This window comes from Euprymna scolopes, chromosome 4, assembly GCF_053919585.1.
Source record: "Euprymna scolopes isolate OS-2025 chromosome 4, ASM5391958v1, whole genome shotgun sequence".
Taxonomy (NCBI): domain Eukaryota; kingdom Metazoa; phylum Mollusca; class Cephalopoda; order Sepiida; family Sepiolidae; genus Euprymna; species Euprymna scolopes.
The window spans coordinates 46617365-46642354 of NC_136485.1; the positions used below are offsets into that span (position 1 = coordinate 46617365).

General features: G+C 34.2%; 1 protein-coding gene across 2 annotated transcripts in view; it reads right to left on the reverse strand.

Moving 5' to 3' along the window:
- The window catches only part of LOC145267223 (IQ domain-containing protein H-like), a 259132-nt gene that overhangs the window by 165880 nt on the left and 68262 nt on the right, over window positions 1-24990 (reverse strand). For both annotated transcript variants that reach the window (XM_080123287.1, XM_080123285.1), the window contains exon 2: window positions 20782-20901. In XM_080123287.1, the coding sequence (XP_079979413.1) occupies window positions 20782-20901 (120 nt within the window). The remainder of the gene's footprint in view (window positions 1-20781; window positions 20902-24990) is intronic.

Below are 24990 nucleotides of genomic sequence, written 5' to 3' on the forward strand. Positions count from 1 at the left end.
ATTAAAAAAATTCAATATTTCGAATTATAACAAATTATTAATCAGGAAAATCCCGTTTTTTTTTTGTGTGTGTATCTCACATGCGGATGATAATCCTTGAGACGTCTTGAGATGTTGTTAAAGGTTTATATATTAATATTTATAGGACAATCCTAACCAGATGAAAAATTTTAATATGCAAGATTATCTAATTTAATATAAACCTCAAATCGTCTTGCTGGGGCATTGAAACCGTCCTTTGTTTTAAGGGCAGAAGCTATCGTATGGTTTATGAGCCGTCTTATAATGTACATATTTAAAAATCTAAGAATATTTAAATTAATACTCATTGTCTATTATAATCTAGTTAGACTTACACATTAAAAGGGGCATTCATCATTTTCCATTGAAGAGTTAATTCGTATCGGAATCTTTTTTCATTTCAAATAAGTATGAGGAATTTTTAAGCACGTTATATTCCTTACAAAAAAGCTTTCGCCATTATAAACTAATCATCTGTATGGGTTTCTGAACAACTTAGTTGTTATGGTGGACCTCGTACATCGAAATCGATAGAAGCATATATATATATATACATATATATATATATATATATATATATATATATATATATATTTAAATAAGGGAGTAGTCACCAACAATGTGTATTTTTTAACATTATTTTATTATTCCGTGTCTTGGTTTTCAAATAATTTCTGACGAGGACGCATCACAGACCGTCTGAAACGCGGGTAAACGATTTCAATGACTTAAAAACATTATTACAATGATCCAAACATAATTTTTAATGAAAAACCAAGACACGGAATAATAAAATAATGTTAAAAAATACACATTGTTGGTGAGTACTCCCTTATTTAAATATACATCTTTCTTTCGTTGGAATTTATTAACCCATTTTATATAAATATATATATATATATATATATATATATATATATATAGTCATCCACGTACAGTACTGTTTCGCTGTTTCACAGCTCATCAGTGCGGCTAGACAGGCAACTACCTCAAGCCATGATTGAAACCCGACCGTCTGTACGACAGTCAATGCTAACCACTACGCTATCGGCGGCGAGTCATGAGTTTAACGATGTTTTGACATCGTCCGAACTACCTAAGCTCGATTTGTTTACACAAAGAGCATCGCTAATGGTAAAGATGGACATGCACTTTTTGAAGACACTTATTTTTTAAATAAAATTTTGAAAAACCTTAAAGATATAACGATAAAATCATTTTTATTTATTTATTTTATTATTTTTTGTCGATATTTAGGGTAGGTAGTCCAGGCCGGGAGTTTTTTCTTTTTTATTTTCTTAATTTTGGTGTTATAGTGAAGATAATCCCTCGGAGTAGAAGGGAATAGAAAAATACTAACAGAGAGATGTGATGTTGTCCGAGATTAAATTGGGATAAACAAATGTTCCACCCTCCCATACTCTTATTGCCCTGTGCCTTAACCTAAACATAGATTCCATGAACAAAGCTTCTTTCTTAGAACTGCACGGCTGTGGAATTGTCTTCCGTTTTCCTGCTTTCCAGCTGACTACAATATGGTTGCCTGTAAGTCCAACGTAAACAAGTTCTTGATCGGCCGTTCCACTTAAGTTAACAAATTTACCGAATTTCCATTACTAACGATTACCATATTGTCCAATTGACTACTCTACACTCTTAACCCTTATCCTCGAGTGGTCTCTGGGCCTTGATAAGTGGTTATGCCTATGTGAAAAAAAAAAGAAAAAGAAATCTGTGAAATCGCACATTTATTAATCAAATAGATTGATTGCATCCTCTAGTTAGGGACCCGCATCCCCCATAGTGTGCCAGAAGGAAACTTCACATGCCTCCGCGCAGTGACTTGGTCACAATACATTGTATTCTACATTGCACTCTAAAGAATCTACTGTTGATTTTATTTATTATATTATTCATAAATTATCTGTAAATAAAGGTTTCATTTAAAAGTTAAAATACAAAAGTCACGTATCATGGTGCCATTGTGTTCTAAACAGAAACATTCATTTCAAACGCACCTATGCCTTATCAAAGCATCTACAATTGATTTTTATAGACTGGGCCTTTCTGCTTGTGCGGTGATAAAATTTCTCAAATGCACCTGTGATGTTAGGTTTTATAACAGTCCTTTCATCGTTTTCTTTTGTTTTGTTTTTTTATCTATTTTCGATACTTATCAGATGCATTCCGATACAAAATCTGAAAAGTTTTATTACCACACAAGACGAAAAGCTCGACATATAAAAAAGGTTCATTGGTATGACAGGGGCACAAATGGAGTATGATACTTTTTGCATTTTAAACTTTAATTCAAGCCATTATGTATAAAATAAGTTCATGAAATCAACAGTAAGTTCTCTACAGTGCAATGTAGACTGCAATGTATTGTGAAATAAGTCATAGCAAGAGGCATGTGAGCTTCTTCCTTGTCCCCAACTAGAGCAGACAATCACTTGATCTGATTGAAAAATGGACGATTTCCCCGATTTCGATGACAATAAAAATATGAGAGTGTAAAACATTCATTGATCATCATTCAATCTTGGTCAATTAGCGGCACTGATGAGTTGTGATACAACGAAAGAGGACTGTATGTAGATGACTACAAATATTTTAAACCCCGCCCCTCTTTGGGTAGAGCACTGTCTTAAGTAATCTCACCCTCTACTTAATTGACTGTTTATAAACAAGCGGTTAGAGCACTGTAAAATTGGTGGACAAATTTTTGTTGAAATAGACATTTGATGAGATAATTTACGAGCGTCTCTTCTGTGGGTCGTTCGGTTGAACTGCTGACAGTCAACGCGATGGTTCTGGGTTAAATTCTCGGCTTGGGAGAGGTGCTAGTCTAGCGGTACTGATGAGTTGTGATACAACAAAACAGGACTGTATGTTGATGACTATATATATATATATATGTGTGTGTGTTTCCATTTTTACATATACTTTCATGAAACGAACTCTTTTTTTTACAAAGGAGTCGCCACTTATCAAGGCCCGAAGGCCACTTGAGGATAAGGGTTAATGTATGTAAGGTGGTAGTTTAGTAATAACTAATGGTGTGAATTGGGTAGAATTTGATTATTAAAGGGGACAGCTAAGCAAGAACTTGTTTACATTGGACTTGAAAGCTACCATATTGTAAGTAGGCCAATGGAACAGTGTTCCACGTGCAAGCAGTTCTAAGAAAGAAGCTTTGTTCATGGAATATGCTTTTAGATTTAGACACAGATGGAGAGTGAAGGAAATTGTTGATAGTGATTGTAATTAGTCGAGTGTTTTTTGTGAAAGTTTGGAGTCTCGACTCTTAGGTGATATTTTTATTTATTTTTTTACACTGCCAACGATTAATTCCTGATGAGTTTGTTGGCGAAAGGATCTCCTTAGCTTTTGCCAGCTATTTTCTTTAAAGCAATTTATAAGTTTGGCACCATTAAACAGCTAAATTATAAAAATAATAATCCATGCTTAATATTTTTGTCACATTAAAACCCCATAAAAACATCCAAATCCATCCATAATATTTTTAATCAAGCGTAAGAACTTTACAAATTTGTCACACTTAAGAACAACCAAATTTATTTCTAATATTTTTGTCTTACAAACAATAAAAAACCAAATCCATCCATAGTATTTCTTGTCATACTTAAAAACCAGAAAAAATCACCAAATTCATCCATAATCCATTTATGATATATTTTGTCACACGTATGAACCATAAAACAGTAAAATTCATGTATAATAATTTTGTCACAAGAAGCAAGGTGTTGTCATTTGTAGTCAGAGCATTTGGGATAATTGTCAAAAAACCTGATAAATACAGCATGTCCAAAAATTCACTGAAGGGTTTTTAACTTCAATATATTTTCTATTTTTTATTATATATTTTTGTAATTTCAACACAATCTCACTAAGATATTAGGAAAATTTTAAAAACTGCAAATTTAAAACAATCTTTATTTATGAAAAATAATGTCTTTGAAATGTTGCCCATTTTCAGCTTAGCATATTATCTCTCGCTATAGCAATGTCAAATGGCCATCACGTTCCCCAGACTTGACTAGCCCCACTTTTTCTTGTGGGAATATCTCAAAGAAAGAGTCTATTCTAACAAACCCCCAGCCCTGCAATAATTGAAAGAAAACATAAGGAACGAAATCGCGATCCAGAAATTCTGCAATCTGGCATTAATGTTTTGGAAAAAGCACAAATATGCGAAGCTGAAAATGGATAACATTTAAAAGACATTATTTTTCATGAATAAAGATTGGGTGAATTTTTCATTTTTTTGAATTTGCCAATATTCTAGTCAGATTGTGATTATATTACAGAAAGATATCCTCAAAAATAAAGAATCTATTGAAGTTCGCAACCTTTCAGTGGCTTTTTGGACACTCTGTACTTATGAAGGAAATTGTTATATGGCAAAAATTACATTATTTTTTTTTTAAAGTCTGCATTAGTTAGCACAATTAATCTTTTTCAAAAAGTGCTCTCTGTTTTCAGCAGTAAAGTCTTGATAGAGCTTCCAAAAAATAACATTACTTGGTTCATGAAAAGCTGTACTTCCTGATAAAGCAATAATAAATCTTGACTATAAAGATGATTATGCGTGTGTTAATATTGAGTGTCTTTTTTGATCATATTGTTTTTATATGTTTACAAGCAGGACGGTCGGCTTCGTCCAATTGTAAAATACGCTTAAATATGATATTATAATTCATGCAGATTTCGTATTTATAGAACCATTCTCTATTGATTATCATATTGTATTTAATATATAGTAGTAATTTCAAAAGTTTACAAAAGAAAATATGATTTGGAAGCAATCAGTTAGAATCGAAACCAAAATATATAGCACTCCGGCATTATTCATTACCATCTGAGCTAAGTCTATACGCATATAAAATTACATTATTAAAGGTATAAATGTATATTTGCGCATGTATAGAAGTAACACGTTTAGTCAATTTATGCTTGCCAATTTCCTCAGACGTACTTCTCCATCGTACAGTATATCAATATTCTATGGCTGATTGGGATAGCTTCCACACATTTATATCAGATTTCACTCTGCATTCCATGTTTAAAAAGGATGTGTCCTCTATATTATCAGACCTGACGGAATGGTTAATTGTAGGTATAGACCGTTTCATATCCTCTAAAAGGTTTCAGCAAAGACCTAATTGCCAGCTGTGGTTCTCTCCAGAATGTGCTGCTGCCATTGGACACAGAAATCACTTTTTCCATTGCTCCCAATGCAATAGATGTACTGAGACTAAAGCCCCATTCAGAACCGCCAACAACCACTGTAAAAAAGTAAAAGAATGCGAGAGAGTTGCATGCTCAGTCCGTCAAGTTTAAAATAGCTGAGCAGTGGCTTGGTTCCCATCAGTTTTGGCAAATAGCAAACAGAATCCTGAACAGAAGTGTGTGCTCTATCTCAACTATCATCAATACGAAAAGAGGTGGCTGGTTACTTGTAATGCATCTAAAACCACGCTTCTATCTGTACATCATCTACGCTCTGATCTCCATCTGGCATCAATTGAAATGAACGGCTCTCGTCTTGGGGAGGCTCCATATTTTGACAAGCTTCTGGGCTTGACCTTTACTCCTGATCTGAAATGGAACACGTATACCAAATCCATTGCCAAGGTTGCTGGAAAAATGGTAGGATCCTTCTATCGCTCCAGTAGATATCTCACTCCTGATGCAATTCTCTACCTATATAAAAGCCAGGTACAGCCAACGATGGAATACTGTTGCCACATCTGGGCAGGAGCTGCTAGAAGCAGCTTATCCTGCCTTGACAGAGTTCAAAATAGACTTTGTAGCTTAGTGGGGGAAGGCCTTTTCTCTTCCCTGCAACCTCTTTCCCACAGAAGAGACGTTGCGAGCCTGTCTCTACTTTATCGTTATTTCCGTGGCAAGTGCTCATCTGAGCTTCAATCTATGGTCCCCCCCCACCAAACTTTCACGAAAAACACTCGTTTAGTCAAAATCACTATCAATAATTTCCCACACTCTTTATCTGTGCCTAAACCTAAATGAAGATTCCATGAACAAAGCTTCTTTCTTAGAACTGCATGCTTGTGGAACTCTCTTTCGATTGTCTGCTTTCCAGCTGACTACAATCTGATTGTCTTCAAGTCCAATGTAAACAAGTTCTTGATGAACCGTCCCCCTAAGTAATCCAATTTACAAAATTCCCATTACTTATGTTTACTACGCTATAATCACATTGACTAATGTATACCCATTATCCCTTATCCTCGCGTGGCCTCCGGGCCTTGATAAGTGGTGACTCCTGTGTAAAAAAAATAGATTTCTAATTTTTTCAGTTTTGACTACTTAGCGGCTATTTTAATGGCCAAAAACCAAACCGAATTTATTCCATGGATCCAAATCCCTTATAGATCAAATTTTAAGTCTGTAGACAAAAAATTGGCAGAGTAGTTTGGTAGAGACCGTTCCGTACATAGGCAGACAGACAAAATTATTTTTACATAGAGAGAGATATTCTGTATTTTCTTTGCTTTTTTTTATTTTATCTAATCCGGTCTCATTAGAAAAAAAACAAAAAAAAACAATTCAATAGTCTGTCCCCCTGGCAAGTCCTCCAATTCTCTACAAAACGGTTGTGACATATTCATTCTGTCTAAGTACCATTTTTCCTTTGACCCCTAGGGTAATCAGTCGTATATTCTCTCATATCTTGATATTTTTCTTATAATTAGCAAGAAAAAAAAAATGCTCCACTGATTTGCTTAGGGGCTACCTTAACTCTCAACAAGAACAAATAAGTTTATCTTTCGAAATGGTTGTCTTCCCCGAGCACAAAAATATGATTTACTATCGGTATTTTGAGTTTTATTTGTTATTCTTATTAAGGACTTGACACGTAGCCGTACATATAGATCTTTAACTTGTGAAACACTCGCAAATCTATCTGCGTCTATCTTATATATCAGCCTGATACAAAAGTTTTACCGGTTGGTAGAAAGTGTATTTTAAACAGTTGTAATTTATTTTGTGCATAGTGTTATTATTTAAACATATCACCATTAATAATTTATAACGTTTTTCTTTCCAATCATTAAAGCAACATTCATATTTTTCTACAATATTCTCACCCAATCTTCTATAGAAAGAAAGTCATCTTCCATCATGATAATGGCCGTCCTCACACAGCACTACTGTCCAAAGATCTCCTATGGATAGTCACATTCCATGCTGCCAAGACTAAGCTTGTTTCCTTCAATAATTACAAGAAACCTTCTTAACCACCAATAGCTATGGTTAAAGATACATTACCTGAAAGAACTTCTTTCTAACTCCTCAGCCTAATGTTCCCAGGGAACATGAATTGGAATAAATACCTTAAGAGCAGCATTGTCACTGACGTTGGGAGGAAGGTGGGCTCTCTCTACCGTGCTAGAAAGTTACTTATACCGGAAAGTATCCTATATCTCTACAAGGTCACAATTAACCCGTGTATGGAGTATTGTTGTCACATTTGGGCTGGTGCATCTGCTACTAGTCTCTCGCTCCTGGACAAGGTTCAAAAGAGAGTCACCAACCTGATAGGTCCTGAACTGTCAATCAAGCTTCAACCACTGTCCCATCAACGAAATGTTGCATTCCTCTGCCTGTTTTGCAAGTATTTTAATGGTGGATGTTCTGACGAACTACAAGCCCTTGTACCCCTCAACGTAGAGATCTTTAACTGCAAAAAGGCCTTCTATTCTAAGAGTTTCTTCACAAGAATTGCTAAACTTTGGAATTCCCTTCCGTTTTCCTGCTTCTTCAACTCTACTGACATGCAGAAGTTCAAGGGTAATGTGAATAGGCATCTTGCTGCTCGTATCCCTGCATAGTATCCCTGCAACTACTGTCCCCGATAGTAGCCCCCTAGATCAAAGTAGCACTGTACCTTGTTTGAAGTGAAAATGGAATACAAGAAAAAAAATTAGGTGGGAAATCTTGCCCCATTCTCCTGACCTCGCTCCCATGCATTATCACTTATTTTGAGGATTACAAAACTATTTAGATGGCCTTGGGTAAACATCACGAGAGGAGATCGAACATGAGATAGGTTCATATTTCACATCAAAATATAAATAGATTCACAAACTCGTTGACAGATGGAATCAAGTTATAGAGAGTAAAGATCGTTATTGTTATGAATAAAGATTTTCAAAAATAGATTTTCATTTTCAAGATAAAATTTTAAATCAGCAAAATCTTTTACACCGACCTATTACTATTAAAACTCTCTAAATATTGTTTTTCTCTGTGCATTATAGGTAACATTACTTAATTTAACACAGGTGAAAGGCATCAGAAAAAGGATTAGGTGATAAAGAGTTGATGAACTGAAACAGGTTGAAGACGGGAAGAGATCCTTTATGATAGCTGAATTTCAAAAAGGATTACATCATCCTCTCAATCGTCTGTGTGTTTGTGTGTTTGTATATCCGCTAAAAACTTTTGTTATCCACATCAAACAGGCATCAACCTGGTATTGTTAGAAACATAATATCGAAAGATTTGAAAACATTGTCAATTATTTCATGTACAAATATCGTTTTGTTTGATGAGGGGGTCAGGTAAAAATCTTGGTTTCGACGCTGTTTGTTAATCGCGCATGCGTGAACAATCGTTCCATTGTTTCATTTTAAAAGCTAAATTGGCAACGTGATAGCATCTGTTTCATCATAATCCAATCAGTAATGTATTCGCTTACGAACTTAACTTTTGCAAGTTCACGTCCAGCATGCGGCATTTTTTTTTTCTTTTAATAACGTTTTTCTCTCTCCTAACTTTTAAAATTCTCAATTTTCTTATGTGCGCAAACCACACGGCATTTTTTTTTCTTTAATAACACGATAAAATGGCACCCAAGTCACTTTTTTTTTAATTTTTTTAACTGTATTTTACGACCGAGGAATTCCGGGCACATTAAAAGGAAAAGCATATATGACATTGGACCCGAATTGTCGCATGGGCCGTCTATGCCAAAATCCTGGACACAACAGATACACCACATCCATCCTCTTTCTCATCGTAATATTTCACGCTCTATTTCCCTTAACTATACCTAGCGTTTACTATTTTTTAATCTCTCTATTCCATCTCTACTTTATTGATGTACGAACTTCTAATATATTTTCATTTCTTTTTCTTCATCATTATATTCGGCCCAAGGTAAGGATGATTTGAATCCATATTTTCATATATTTTGTTTTACTCACAAACCTTTTCTAACCATTTTCTTAAGTCAATAATAGCATTGTTATTGCATTTTTTCGCCGCACTTATTAACTTTCCATTTAGTTCCCTTCTAACTAAACCTAAACATAGATTCCATGATCAAAGCTTCTTTCTTAGAACTGCACGCTTGTGGAATTGTCTTCCGTTTTCCTGCTTTCCAGCTGTCTATAATATGGTTGTCTTCAAGTCCAACGTGAACAAGTTTCTGATGAGCCGTTCCACTTAATTAACAAATTTACCGAACTTCCATTACTATCGATTACTATATTGTCCTTTTGACTACTTTACACTCTTTAAGCCTTATCCTTGAGTGGCCTATCGGCCTTGATAAGTGGTGACGCCTATGTAAAAAAAAAGAAACTACTTTGAGTTATAGATACGAATATGTATTTGTGTGAATATGTTTGTGTGTACTTATATATGTGTGTGTGGGGAGTGTATGTATGTCTCTCTATATGTGTATATGTACATATATAATATTTATTTTTATTCGTTATTATGGTAAAAGCGATAATATAGTCCCTTGTAACCAAACCTACTCACCCCCTAGTGGCGTAGCAGTATAGGGCGGGGCGGGGGCGATCCGCCCCCCCCCCGCGGTGACACATGCTGTGAGCAGCATTTTGAGAGGGTACAAAAATGAATAAAAATAAATAAAAGCTAACAAAAAATCTGAAAATTTATGCCGCAAAGGTTGTAAAACATCGGGACTTTTAGATATATTGGAATCAGAAAAATGTGTCCCTATTTTATGAGTGGCACACATCGGTGGCGGCATTTTGAGAGGTTGAAAATAGAAAATAGAAAATATATAAATAAAAATGAACAAAAGCTAAAAAATATCTTAAATTTTTACAGAAAAGTTTTTTAAAAATCGGAAATTTTGGAGGTATTGGAATCGGAAAGATGTGTCCCTATTTTACGAGTGGCACATGCCAGGGGGCGGTATTTTGAGAGGTTAAAAATAGAAACTAGACAAAAAATAATAAACATAAATAAAAGCTAAAATAAATGTGAAATTTTATATGGAAAAGGTTGTAAAAAAAACGGAACTTTTAGAGGTATCGAAATCGGAAAGTGTGTCCCTAATTTACGATTCCAAAACCAATTATTTTAAATTTTTAATTCAATTTTTCATTATTGGTACTAATGAAAAATATTTATTGCTTTTAAATTATCACTAAAACTAAAATGATAATAATATCAAAATACGATGAAAATTTATTTTATTTGTAAAACAAAGTTTTAAAAAAGTTGCATAAATTCTCTATGACACCTTCCGAAGAAGGCAATTGATTTACATGTTCCAAAAAATGTTTAAAAATTAAACAAAACATTTTTGTCAAGAAAAATACTTTCAAACATCACTGATAATTAAATGATACAACGGAAAACTAGCAAGAGAAGATTACGTAGTTTTGAAATTGTAGAAACGTTAAGCAAGTACGGAATAAAAATCGACTGTAAACAGATTTTATGATCGACATATCGGGGGATATAATTTTAAATGGGAACTAAGCGCTACACCTCAAATACTATTTAAGTGGTTTTCTATTGGAACAATCACGGAGTAATTGATTTTTTTTTTCAAACTATTAACAAAATGTTATAATCACTGACGTATTTATGGTTAAATCGAAATTTATTATGATGAATTAATTCTGGTAATAGGATTTTAATTTTTACGTTTTTTTTTATTAATATAATGATTGTAAAAGATAATACAAGAAAAATCTCCTTAGAACTTAAAAAATCGACTTCCTTCCTTTCAAACAAGAGTAAATATTTAAAAATATGTATATTTCTGTGAGAGGCACTTGAATCCTATTTAAAACTATATCGTCTTTAAGAATGGTCTTAAACTCTATCTTCAATTGACATTTATTCCGTAGATGCTTAATTTTCATGCCTTGCCAAAATAAGTTTCCCGGTGTCTAATTTTCCTAAATTTAATTAAATTAAAATAAAAATACAAAAAGTGATTTTTAATTTTTTTATTCATTTGGGATTTTATCTGTTTTTACTTTAATTAGTTGGTGAGTTTTGTCCGGTGTCCTTTTGTCCGATCCACTAGGTATATATATATATATATATATATATATATATATATATATATATATATATATATATATATATATATATATATATATACTAGTAATGGTACGATTCCAAATTTTTCCCCGATTCCGATTTAATTACCGATTCTGTCTCCGATTTTTTTTTTAAATTTCTAATATATTTAATTAGTGATTTGTTTTTGTCTTTTTTTTTTTCGAATTACTCTAAAACCTTCTTATGTCTTCATATATTTTCGCCAACAAAAAATGCACTTAGTGTGTGCGTAGGAGGATCATATATTAAATATATTCCTCTCGAATGTTTTCTTCTTAATTGATTGAAAATAATGAAACAATTAAGATGCATTTCTCCTTTAAAACAAATCCGATTTGCATTTGTCATTAGTTGGCAAAATGCTATTTGAATATTTCATAAACAGTGGAAAATAATTAACGATTGCTATGCAAAATAAAACGGAATAGGAACAGAATAGTTAACAAAGTCCCCTCTCCATTTTAAACATGAGTTTCTAAATAACATAGTTACTATATAGAAAACCATTCTTAACTTAAGAACGGATGTACATGTATTCTTAACTATTCTATACGTTCTCTCTACCAAAGAATGTTTCTGTGTTTACCCTAATCATCAATATTTACCCGGTTATTACTACTGGCAGTGTCATAGATATGTAGTAGATTGATTTGTTTTAATGTAAAAATAAAACAAGATATAGATAATTATAATAGAAATACTTTTAATAATATTGTGAGAATTTAAGACTAACGCCCTTGGCTAAAAATGGTATTTTCTCTTGCTTTATTCGACTTTCATTTTGTTTTATGTGATTGCATATGGACACCTTGAAAATCTTGCCGGAAAAAAAGCATAAACAATTATTTTTAAATTTAAACTTTCGTACATTAATTTAACCTAAAATGATGAAGAATCATTATTTCCATTTCTGGCAAAGAAAATCGCTACTTCTTATCTGTCACCAAAAATTCAAAATGAATTTGTGAGCATTTTGGCAAAGCAGGTGAGAAAAAAAATCATTGATCAGATCAAGGAAAGCAAATATTTTTGCATAATTTTTTATAGCAGTCCTGGTGTATCTCACAAGGACCAGATGTGTGAGGTGTTGCGCTACGTAAAAATTGACGAAAATAAAGTGACAGTGGAGGAGTCGTTTCTCCGCTTCCTCGAGACGAAAGGTAAAAGCACGGAGGACATTTCTAAACTGATTTTGAGAGAACTGGAGAACGATGGGATTCAGATTGGTGACTGTATTGGCCAGGTATTTGACAATGATGCTATTATGGCAGGCCACCGATCGGGTGTGCAGAAACGAATCTCTGAAATCAACCCAAAAGCTCTATTTGTGCCATGCATTAAGCATCCATTAAATCTAGCTTGTGTATATGCTGCTTCTGTAGCGATTCACTCTGTTACATTTTTTGACATACTGGACCTGTTATTCTTGTTCTTTTATGCATCTACACACCGCTGGGATGTCTTGATTCAGTTTACTAGTCTACGTATCAAGCAGACTGTGGAAACTAGATGGAGTAGTCGAGCAGATGTTGTAAATGTTGAGGTAAAAAAAATTATTGGATGTCGTCATTGTCCTGAAGGAGGAGAAAATGCAACCACAAGATCAGAAGCATATTTAATTCTCAACTCGGAGTTGCCGTTTTCCGTTTCTTTGGAAAACTATTCTCTCAGAAATCAATGATGCCCAGAAGTATCTTCAAGAAAAGGGGCTGGATCTGCAACAAAGTTCTGTCAGGCTGACAGCATTGGCTACTTCAAAATAGAGAAAAGATGGTGGACACTGCAATAGACGAGTAAAAAAATCTCTGCTCTGAAATGGGGATAAGCATGGAGAATTGTATCTGCAAAAAAATCGAATGGGTGGTGAACGATTGATTGATGCAGCACTGGGGTTTGATACTGAGTTGAGACTGGAAATGCTGTCTGTCATAGACAGGTTGACTGAAGAAATATCTTGCAGATTTCAACAAGTTATAATCTTGCAAGTAAATACGTTTTTCTTACACCGTCAAATCTGCTTGATGACAATTATTATTGTCGGCTACATGAAGTTGACGAAGATATAGAAAAAAATAAATTATTTGCCGAAAGGAAACGATTACAGTATTTTGTGAAAGCTTCAGGAAAAGACAAAATCAATGGACCTCTTGAACTTATTATTTGATCTTGCTGCGCATTTTCCTTACTCAAACTATTAGCGTTGCTAGCTGTGAGCGCTCTTTCTCGAAACTGAAGCTCATAAAAACTACTTTCGATCAAAAATTAGCCAGACAAGACTTACAGACTTAGCAATCCTCTCCATAGAGAGGGAACTTGTCGATAGAGTGGATTTTGATAGAGTTATTGATAGCTTTGCCGAAGAAAAGCTCGAAAAACATTTTTGTAAATTTTCAACCGACTTGATGCCTGGTGATAGTTCTCCAATAAAAAATAAATTTATAGCCTCATTTTCAATTCATAAATACATTTATTTAAAAAAGATTTAAAACTATTTTTTAAAAGGGTTAAACTTTCTAACAACAACAAATTTCTTAAATTTCGCGCTTAACCCGAGCGATTAAAAAAATCATGGATACAAGACGTTTTTTCTCTTCTCAGGGCTCGATCTCTTAATAATAACATAATGAAGAAAAAATGAAAACAACATCGGACTAGCCTCTCTTTCATACAGCCATGCTTTTTTGCAAATTCGGAAATAACAACAATAAAAAAGTAAATAAAAATGATTATATCATTTCTTAACCTTTTCATGTTTTCAAATGTTCTCATTTAAATTTATTAATTCAAATTTCAAATAATAAAATATATAAAAAAATATGCTTTCTAAAATGTGTGACTTTCCATTTCTTAAATTTTGCGCTTAAACTGGGCGATTACACACACGGATTTCAAAAAGCGCTGATATAAGACGTTTTTTTTTTTTCTAGAATTATTTCCAAGTGAAGTATTAAGTTAAAGTCTTAAAATAATGAATTAATACAATAAATGTACTTAACTTTTGCTAAAATAGTAATAAGTATCCAAAAATACGGCCATGGTAGCAACAAAATTAGTTTCGTGTCAAAAAAATAGACATTGTGCCAAAATTCAAAGAAGTACGGAAGCACATTAATGACATAAATGCGTCGATAAATTGTTTTTAATAAAACTACAAATGTATTTTAAATGTTGGAAGGTCAATTTAATTGACTCAAATTCAGTGAATTTAATTCACTGAGTTACAAATTGATGGGTTTGCTTTCTTAAAGATTATTTATATATACACTGCTGTATTATTTGAATTCTTCAGACTACTGTCTCCTTAACTTTCAGTGTTATTTTCACAGCGTTTTGATCGATGTAAACCTCCAGCCTTCTTCAGGTGTATTGTGAAATTCAGGAATCTTTCTGTCCACAAGAATTCATAGCAGAGTGAATAAAGTATCTGGTAAAATTCAGTTATCAGGTTACACTTTTCTAAAGTTTGAAGTTTCAATCGCCAGTGCGTGCCAGCACTCAAAACACAAATGGACATATACTCCTGAAAGTATTCAATTGCATATTGCACAACCGTTTTCATTATAGAAAGGGGCAATCCTTCTGACAATGTATGTTGTCCGCTTCTGAGAGTCCAAATGTATTCATCATGCTTAATTAGCGATGATACATATCTCTACAACACAGGCTCTTTCTTCCCCCTCATTAACTCTGCGAGACTTTAGTAGTGATTGTGTCTGCTGCTTTTTTACTTGATCTGATGAGCATAACATCGACCATATAAAATGGAAAGGGAACAAAAAAAAAGAAAACAAAACTGGCAGTAGTAATTGTCTGTATTTTTGAGATGAGGTGTTTTCATTTATTGAGATTGGCGGACTGACTTCCTCATCTTGGTTATTATAGTCACAACGTTTCAGCCGTTTTGCTCTCCGGCCTTCATCAGGTGTTTTGTATCGAACTGGGAAACCGTTTGTTAGGAGTCTCGAACCCAACCCTTTTATTATTACGGGGGTACCGTGTTTGGACTCCAGCTAGGCTCTGGGACATGCGTAGAGTTGAATGCAATTTGGACACCTCTAATAGAGAGAGAAAACCTTGAATAACAAAATAGGTTTAACATTAACAAAAACCAACTAAGAATTGTCCTAGTGACATTTGGCCGAGTGGTCCTAGATGTTGTATCAAAGTTTACAGTTACCCAAAGGTGCTGAGTTCAATCCTGATCGAAGGCAGTGAAAAGTAACATTCAAAACAGAGAATTAGTAATTATGTTCCAGAGCCTAGCTGGAGTCCGAACACGGTACCCCTGCAATAATAATAAAGGGTTGGGTTCGAGACTCCTAACAAACGGTTCCCCAGTTCGATACAAAACTTTTTTGACACCTGATGAAGGCCTGAGGGCAAAAGGGTATAACAACCAAGATGAGGAAGTCAGTCCGACAATCTCAATAAATGAAAACTGGCAATGTCAAACCGTCCTCCTGTCGATACAACGTACGAAAGTCTTTTTTTTCCTTTCTCTCCTCAACTTGCAACAATCCTCGCGTATTCCATATTCCACCGTTCGTTCTCGTTCTCGTTCTAAACTGTCCAACAAAAAACTCCATTCAACTCCCATGCTTTAAAATTCATCCTATTTAACAGTTACCAATTGTGTACATATGAAAACCAATGGCATGCATTCACCAATGAGCGACCTACAAAATTATGTTTGTCTTTTCTTGTCTACATTATCTGCTGGCTTTTTACACGCTAATCAAATACGAGGTCGTTTGCGAGAGTGATTTCTATTACAGACCACTAGCATCCTCTTTCAAAGCGAAGATGTAATGGAAAAAAAATGTTGCTTTTTTTAAATTCATTTAATGTCGTTGTTGTGTCAGATGTGAAATCTAAAGAAAAAAACATTTTACTGACATTCAGAATTAAGTTAAAAGTGTAGCATCTGTTCTGTCCAAAGTAGTACAATAATATTGTGGGCGTATGCATTCATGCTAGACACCCAAAGAATGGAAATATATCGCTCCTACAAGGCGTTGGGAGATAACCCCTATAACCAGATACTTTCTGGAACTGCATTAAGCAGAGTACTAAAATAAGTATGGTTTAGTAGATGCATTAATTTTATTCTTTTCGTTAATGTTTCTCTGTTGCTGAAGCTTTTGTTATTAACAAAAATAAATTTCATATTTTAAGATTCGCCATCTTTTTTTTTTTTTTTTTTTTTTTCACAAATTTATTACCTTAGGAGTCAGAACTAGTTCAAATTGGAAAATACCTAAAACCAACAAAACAAAAGCATGAATTATTTGGAAATATTTCTCTTGTCTCCAACGTCTAAAGAATGTATGGCAACAATATTCAACAGATGACTAATACAGCTGTTGCGTTGGTTATTTTTATGGTAAGGAGAAAGATATTATTACCATATATTTTGGCGTATAAGACGACCTTTAAGCTAAAAAAAAATCATCTTAAAAAAACAATATTTCATAAGATACCGGCTGTTGAAATCTCTAGCTTAGGCTAAACAAACATGGTTTCGTGATTTAGCAGTCATCTTATACAACCGATAGATGATAAATTTATTAAAATTGGCTCTAATTTTGTATCCCGGATTATCTGACAGTAACCTTATATGCTGAAATATACGGTATTTGTGTTTTTAATCCAAATGGTTTTAATTATAATAAATAATATACAAATAAATGAACAAAGCAACTGTGAAATCTCCACAATAATCTCGCTAGTATACAACTGATACATTATTTTTCAGAGATTTGGAGATGAAGATCGATAATTTGGATTATTTTGGATTAATTTAGATTAATTTGAACTATTTTGAATTATTTTGGATTATTTTAGATTAATTTGGATTAATTTGGATTATTTTGGATTATTTTGGAATAATTTGGATTATTCGGACTACTGTTCTTATTTTGACAGTTATTCTCACAACGTTTTGACCAATATAAACTTCTTTTGTGTAAGGGATAAAGTACTAATCAAAATTCAGTTCTAAGTGACACTCTTCTGGAGGTTGAAGGTTCAATACTCAGTGGAGGTAATTCTAAGAATACATTAGAAAATTATTTAAGACTTCTATCTGACAGAATGAGAGCATGATACATGCACAGATTAAAGAAAGGGTTTCCATTCAAAATTCTGTACAGATTAAGGAGTTTAACAAAAAGATTTCTAAGTTTGACACCTGAAGAAGGTTGAAGGTTACATTGGCTGAGGCTTGTGAGAGTAACATCCAAGATGAGAACATTGGTTCGAATAATCCAAATAAAACAAATGATACATTATTATTATTATTATTATTATTATTATTATTATTATTATTATTATTATTATTACATCATACAGTCACCATCTATCAAGGCCCGGAAGTCACTCAAGGATAAGGGTTAATGGTTACCGTAATGGAAATTTAATAATTTATTTAAGAGGACGGCTTTTCAATAACGATGGACTTGAAAACGACCATGTCATAGTCAGCCAGGAAGCAGCTCCATGGCATTGTGTTCCACAGACGAGACACTATATTTCATGTAACTAAGTAGGTTATTTTTGCTGTGGTGGTTAATTGGTTAATCACTTCTCTATTCATCACAGATTCTAGCAATTTACTCATGAGGCACAGGAGACTGATTGTTCTGTACTGAGCGGTAGATGACTGGTCTCAAGATTTTGAAAGGGGAGACTGATGAAATTTTAATGGTGTTGGTAATTATTTCTCATTAAGGCAACATTTAAACAGCAGTAATATAGGAGCTAGTTCCAATCCAAGCTTTTTTGAGTGGAATGCTATCAGAGCCAGTTGCTTCACTGGAATCAAGTTTTTGGATAAGCTTGTCAACATCACCCACAGATATTTGTCTGTCGTATAGCATGTTTTCAGTCACAGGAGAGAATATGAGAGATAGGCGACCCTGGTCACAAAGGGTAGAATTTGCTACAAATTATTGATTGATTTCAATACAGGATGGCCTTCAATTTTGACATTTATTCATTGAATCAAGTCTATTGGATTTGTTATGCTGAGTACAGTTCCTTATTAAGTATACTGCAGGAAAAAAAATTAAGGTATGATGAATGAAGAGACCCTGTCTAATGATCATGTCTTCCAATCAAATTAAGGAAACTGCTGTTCAACAAATCTCGTACTTTGTAATCAGTTAACTTTGTATTTTATTTGATTTAATGAATCATATCCAATTATATGGTGATAGTACATTTTATGAACCGGAAGTCGGCACTGATGCATATTACAAACTGGATTTCTCATAAATGTCTGCTCGAGCTCGACCGGCATTTGACATTTATGGGTAGAATATGATTTTGTTTTTTGATAAAAGTTACAGGTTAGGGTAATATTTTATCTCATCATCATCACCAGTATGGGCTCCTTGCCCGGATCAATGTGACTCTTTCTTTCCAGAGTTTCCTGTCTCCATCAGCTGCCTCAGATCTTCAGGTTCACAGTTGGTGTTGAGTGCTACTTGCTAGATGTACGTGGATCTAGATCGTCTTTGCTTGCACATCCATGTCGTGGAGTCCATAGCAATACATCATTCACCAATTAATACTTGCATCTCAGACAGTGACCGGCAAATTGTAGGCGTCTCTCCCTAATAGTATAAGTTATGGCAGGTAGGTATTACTGCTTCATGGGAATATTTTACCAAGATATGTATAATACTGTTTGTAGCATACGGGTGTATGTGCCGTCTAGTTTTCTTTCCAATCTTCTGGTAAGTGTCCAGGCTGTAACACTGTAAACAAGGACAGACTCTACCACTGCCCTGAAGAACTGCCTTTTCAGTTTGTCAGTTAGCCTTGAAATCCATACTGAACGCAGTCCATCCAATTCGGCCTATGCTTTTGAGATGTAAATTTCAATATCTCTCTCTGTGAAAACTATGTTGCTGCCCAGATACATACAATCAGCGACTTCTTTCAGTGTTGTTCCAACCAGAGCCCTGATATTTCCTTCTACATTGAAAGTCATGAACTTTATCTATTTCGTATTAATGTGAAGACCAATGTCATTTGTGGACTTTTCTAGTTTGCATAACAGTGTTTGCGGATCAGCAGTGCTGTACATGAACAAAGCAATATCGTCTGCATAATCTGCATCAGTTATGTGTGCTGATTCATGACGTCTGTTTCTGGATTCATTTAGGATTAAGCCTAGCGTGTATATCAACAGAGGTGTGAAGTACAAAGTCAAGACAGACAATGAAAAGAAAAGGGGCAAGAGTATCTCCTTGTAGAACCGCAGTGTGGATGCCGAAAAATTCAGTGTCCCCCATCTGCCGACCTGACCATTGCTCGAGTGTGCTCATATAGCATCATGATAGGAGTAATGACTTCATTTGGAATGCCATATGCTTTTAATATGTGGCCATTTTTCCTCTATGTACGGAGTCAAACACTTTAGAGACACCTACAAAGACCATACTGCTGTAATGTTTTTGACTTTGACTCCTTCGGTTAGCCTCCTGACAGTATATATTTTATCTAGCTGGTTAAATCCATTATTATGACTGATAAAAATTTAAAAACTTAATTTCTTTCTACTAATTTATCAAACGTGTGCTTCGCTTCATATTGGCTAGCCCACAACTGTTCTCACTTTCTGATCAGTGGCATAACCACACATCTACAAGAAATCAGGTTTGTAATAAAATTTATAAAATACACCAGTACCAATTATACTAAACGTCCAGGTTTTATAGATATCTTGTAGTATAGTTTACTTTTGATAAATATATTTGGTTGAAATAATTCTGGTGAAAGAAGAATTAAGTTATTTGCTGAAGTTAGTAACATGCTCAAAAGCATAGAGAAGCTATACGACTGATAATACATGTATTAAATAAAATACAGGAAATATCTGTTATAAAAATAATTGCAGTTTTGTAGCTTAATGAAAGATCAACTATGAAATGTGTCCATCTCTTGAATGTGTCTGATTCATAATGTGAAAATCTCTTATGATATTGATAAGTTGGTGATTACACCCAAAAAAGGTGAAATCCTTCTTAATGTCTTCTCAAAGTGGAGAAAGGACTTTTGTCTCACGCCTGCCAAAATGAAATGCCCTTTGATTAGTCAAAGAGAATTGTTTTAGCCAATAAGAGGTCTATTTTAAAATACAAGGGAAGTAATTCATTGTAATATAGGAGCAAAAAAGAGGGAATAACCCTTTTCTCTTTGAGTGATAATATTATATGCAAGTATAGAGGGTGCTAAAATTAACCATCTATTCTGATGCTAATTAATAATAGATGGTTAATTTTCGGACACCTTGTATAGTAAGTAGACTTCACAGAAATTTCTAAGAAATTAAGAATCCACTTTTCATGATAAAGATCATACAACCTGCAATTCTTTTTCTGTTTTTGCTAAAGCATTGTCCAACTCTTCAACGTTGATTGGTTGATTACCATTATTATTCTTGGCCTGAACTTTCTCTCTCAGCTGATGGACTTCCTCCTGAACCTGAAAACCAATAGCAAAACAAAATATATTATCAAAAACTAAATAATGCCAACTATCATTTGATGACTTAAAAAATATTAAATCTCGGCAGTATAGAAAAATGTGTACAAAAGAGTAGACTTCGATGGTATAGCCACATTGAAAAAAAAAATAGACAAAAATTCTTGGATTAGTAGATGTAGAAATGCTAAGGTAACATGTTAAATTCACAAGGGCAAGCCAAGAAAAATATAGGAGAAAGTGATAAGGATGGAGAGGTTAGTTTGGAAGTCATTATCTCAAAGCCATCTAACACATGTCAACATATAAAATGGATATTAACCCTAATATAATGGTGGTGGTGGTGGTGGTGGCGATGATGATGATGATGATGATGATAATGACGATGACGATGATGATGATGATGATGATGATGATGATGATGATGATAGAAGAAACCAGAAATTTTTACTAGCAATTAAGCTAATATGTCTAAAGAAAGTAATATCATGAAGGAAGGAGTTCATGTGGCAGAATAAGCTGATGTATTCTTTCTCTTTTATTTGTCGAGTTTTTTGGAGATCCTTTTCCTCCCCATGGGGGTGTAGAGGAGGATGAAGCAATTAAAAGTTATAATTAACTACCAAAATAGTCGAAATATTTGCTTTAATATGATATTTTAATTTACATGGATTTCATATTTATTACTATAGAGTCAATTCTCTATCGATTATTTCACATTATATTGTACCCAATATATAGTAATCATTTCAAAAGTTTTAAAAAGAACTATGATTTGAGTGCCACCAGCTACAATCTAAACCATAACCAAAATTGATAATTGCGATCGTTAAAAGATTATGGTGATCATTAAAAAGGAAAGAAAAGAAGAGAAAGGAGAAAGAACACAAAAAAGGAAAAAGAAGAGAAATGAGAATAGAGGAAAGAGCAGAGAAGAAATACGGTGATATAAAATATGAAAATATTCCAGCTTTAATATTCTAAATGATTTCAAAATTTCCATCACCAACCGCAACATGTTATCCTTAATCACCATTTGAACTAGATGGAGACTGTAATTCTTCAAGCAGAGCTTCTGTTTATTTATTAATAATTGGAAAAAAAGTATTTCGACATTGCTTTGCACGCAACAGAAACCTAAAAACGTTGGATAACATCTCTACTCCTTTGCCTTTTAGGAACTTTCTCCTACTGTAAATTTTTCCTGACTGTCGTCATTATTTGCATTTTATTTTATTTCGTTTTTTAATTGACTGTTTATATTTTTTATACTTATATGTTTTATATCTACTTTTTATTCTTTTATATTTAATTAGTTTGTATTTCGTATATCTTTATTATTTATTATTATTTTATAATTGTTATGGGGCTAAATGGTAATAAGAACGAAGGAACACAAGATTTTTAGGAAACGAACATGAATTCACATATATTATATAGGCAAAAGCAGGTTGAGCAATACTATTCCTCAACTGTGGGCGTTTGCACACAGCCATCCTTGGCCGCATGCGAATCTCTGACTCCGGGCACCGGTACTCGATACCGGAAGTGACGTCACCAGAGGAAGTGACATCATGAGATAGTCTATTAATCCCATGGAGAGGCGTCTCCAACACCCTTCTCCCAAGCTTTTTGTTCGTAAAATCTGTCAGTTTCGGTTTTTTTGCTTTCTTTGGCAGATTCTGTTGAAGCATCCTTTTCTGATTTCTCTGTTGCTGCAAATGAGACGTTTCGTTTCTTCTGTAAAACGGGAGGAGTGTTTTCTTTTAGTTCGAATCTTGCTATAGCCTTTGTACAGTTTCCTAGTCCTGGTGAGAATACTTCTGGAAATTCCTCTTTTAACTCATCCTTCAGTTGTTGCGCCTCCGTAGACGACAGAATTTATTCATAGGCTGGTCCCACAATTCGAATCGCTCCATCCAGTCAGTACTGAAGAGGCTTTTGGATGTTCTATGTACATACACTTTCACTTTTTTAGTAACACAATTTAAGATCACCGGGGGTGTGAGCTCTCCCTCAAATTCCACTTTATCGCCTGTCACAGCTCGAGCTGATTTGTTTGTCTTCTGCATGGTTGGTTTCCTTAGCCTTTTCCACGTCTTAAGGTTAATGATGGACAGCTCTGATCCGGAATCCAATTGTAGATGCACAGTTTTATTTGCGATGTTAACTGTGACATATTTGTGCCGGTTTTTATCCGAATCCAAGTTGGATCTAGTCTGTTGGATGCTGTTCTTGACCTTGTTCTTCCTGCACATTCGTTGCAGTATTTATGCTTGTAAAAACATTGACTTAACCAATATTTCCCGCTGCAGTAATAGCATGGGCTTGTAGGGGATCCAGGTCTTGTGACTGGGTGGTACTTTTTAGGTGTAGCCTGAGTTTTTTTACTTCCAACTTTGCTTTTTCAGGGTGAGTCTTTTTCCGGTCTGAAGGCCGTCCTTCTAATGAATGTTGCACCTGACTCCTCAACGTGTCTCGAGTTGTTCCTTATGCAGACTACCCATTGGCAATCATCGGCCAACTTCTGGAGGATGAGGCCCTGTTTGCTCTCAGGTCTAGAGAGAACACGTCGTCCAATCTCAGCATTTTTGGATGAGACTAGACCCTGCACAAAAATTAAATACTTGAAGTTATCTGCCGATAAGTCAGATAGACAGAAATCATCACCGTGTTTATTTACCATGGACGTGAAGGTCAGGTAATCGTCGTTGTTGCTTTTTTGCAGGTTCAAGCACTTCCATCTTCTATGAAAGTGCGTAGAATTCGGGCTGAACAGTTTGGATAAAAGTTTGACCGCTTCAGAAAATTCCAATTCACTCGTCTTCCTCGAGAGAATATAATCCACAAACTTGCTATGTTCTGTGGTCCTTAATTTCTTCAAAAGTAGGCAAACTTTCTTAGCATTGCTCCACTCTTGACAATCCATAGCATTTTCCTCAGCCTTCTGCTGCTGGTCCATCTGGGCCTTGATTAGCTGTATTAATACTGTTTTAACCTCTTCCATCTTGTAATGGCTTTTCCAAACGCACAAAAAAAATTATTTCCGCTTTTGACTGGAGAAGAGAGATAAAATAATAAAAAACAAAATGTCCTTTCTTTGAGTGTGTGCGTATGAGGTGGGAGAAATGTATCCCTTATTTATTGGTAAAAACTTTAGAGATAACCCAATATGAGGGTGGATAACATTTTTTTTTTTTACTTACGAAACAAAAACAAAAAAATATATACATACTATGATACCATACAGTTGCAAAAGAATAAAAATAATTATGGAATTGTCTGGAACCAAAATGGCTAGGATTTTTTTTTTTGGGGGGGGGGTTGTCCCCACGCAGAAGAAAAACAAAATTTCACTTTAGAACGGACAGTTAAAAATAGAATATTTCAGAAAATTCCACTCAATAAAAAAGTATTTGTTTTAGTCTAAGTAAAACGAAAAGAGGAAAATATATTTCTCTCCCGTTAAAATATTGCATAAAGGCAAAAAAAAACTTTTCATTTCATTCGAAAAATGTCCAAATTTGCATAAGAATAAACCGTAGATAAGTTACAATTAGAAATTGTTCTCGCGGTGAAATTGGGTCAACATTTATTTCTTTTTTTTCTTTCCTTCTTTCAATAAGCAACCAAATTAAATTTTACAGCCTTGACAAAAATGCGTTTAGCAGATTCCTTTTCAATTTAAATATAGAGACAAAAAGGTTAACTTATAATTGAGTCGATAAATTTGCCATGTGTTCGTTTTCTTTTTTGTTTTTCTTTTGGGTTTTAGAATTTTGTTTTTAGAACGTAATTGTCAGTCGAATTCTTAGCTTGTAAATCCGAAGTTCTTTTGAAGTCAAATTCATTTCCTTTTTTTGTGGAGCCAAACCCGTGTGAAAGTCGAATCCGACGTCGCCAGTTGTTATGGGGTTAAATCGTGATAAGAACGAAGGAACAAAAATTTTTTAGGAACGAGCATGTATTCACATATATTACAGGCACAAGCAGGTTGAGCAATACCATTCCTCAACTGTGGGCATTTGCACACGGCCATCCTTGGCCACGTGCCAATCTCTGACTCCAGGCACCGGTACTCGATACCGG